General features: G+C 37.1%; 1 protein-coding gene across 3 annotated transcripts in view; it reads right to left on the minus strand.

Moving 5' to 3' along the window:
- The window catches only part of LOC119593947 (solute carrier family 35 member E2A-like), a 16188-nt gene that overhangs the window by 6652 nt on the left and 9089 nt on the right, over window positions 1-447 (minus strand). For all 3 annotated transcript variants that reach the window (XM_037942970.1, XM_037942969.1, XM_037942968.1), the window contains one exon: window positions 134-231. In XM_037942970.1, coding sequence (XP_037798898.1) covers window positions 134-229 — 96 coding nt within the window. In that variant the 5' untranslated portion in view covers window positions 230-231. The remainder of the gene's footprint in view (window positions 1-133; window positions 232-447) is intronic.

Below are 447 nucleotides of genomic sequence, written 5' to 3' on the forward strand. Positions count from 1 at the left end.
CAAACCCCCTAGGCAAAATAAAATGACTAACAAAGGCAATGCGTTCCTAAATATACAATCAAGAGGAAAACATCACTAACTTGGAAAGAAGGTCTTTTGAAAGCAGTTAAGCCCGAAGAGCCCATTGGCCTACCTTAGTGCTGGACATGCTGGGAAGTCGGCTTCGGGTGGAGGGGATTGGCAGGGACGGCTTGAGGCTCGACACAAACAAGCCTGGTCCCAGAGGCATACCTGTTACAACATTAGAACAGTGTAAGGTAAATGTTATTACTATTTTACATCTTTATTGTGCAATTCATTATCTAATATAAAACAAAAATATAATTTCTATGTAAACATTAAAACTGCATTTTCATAAGTCCTAAAAATCATCAGACCAAATACATTACAGCTGCAAAACAGGTTAAAAGATTTTAAAGGTTAATCATAATACATGAAAAAGGTAGA

This window comes from Penaeus monodon, chromosome 33 (assembly GCF_015228065.2).
Source record: "Penaeus monodon isolate SGIC_2016 chromosome 33, NSTDA_Pmon_1, whole genome shotgun sequence".
In the NCBI taxonomy this organism is placed as follows: domain Eukaryota; kingdom Metazoa; phylum Arthropoda; class Malacostraca; order Decapoda; family Penaeidae; genus Penaeus; species Penaeus monodon.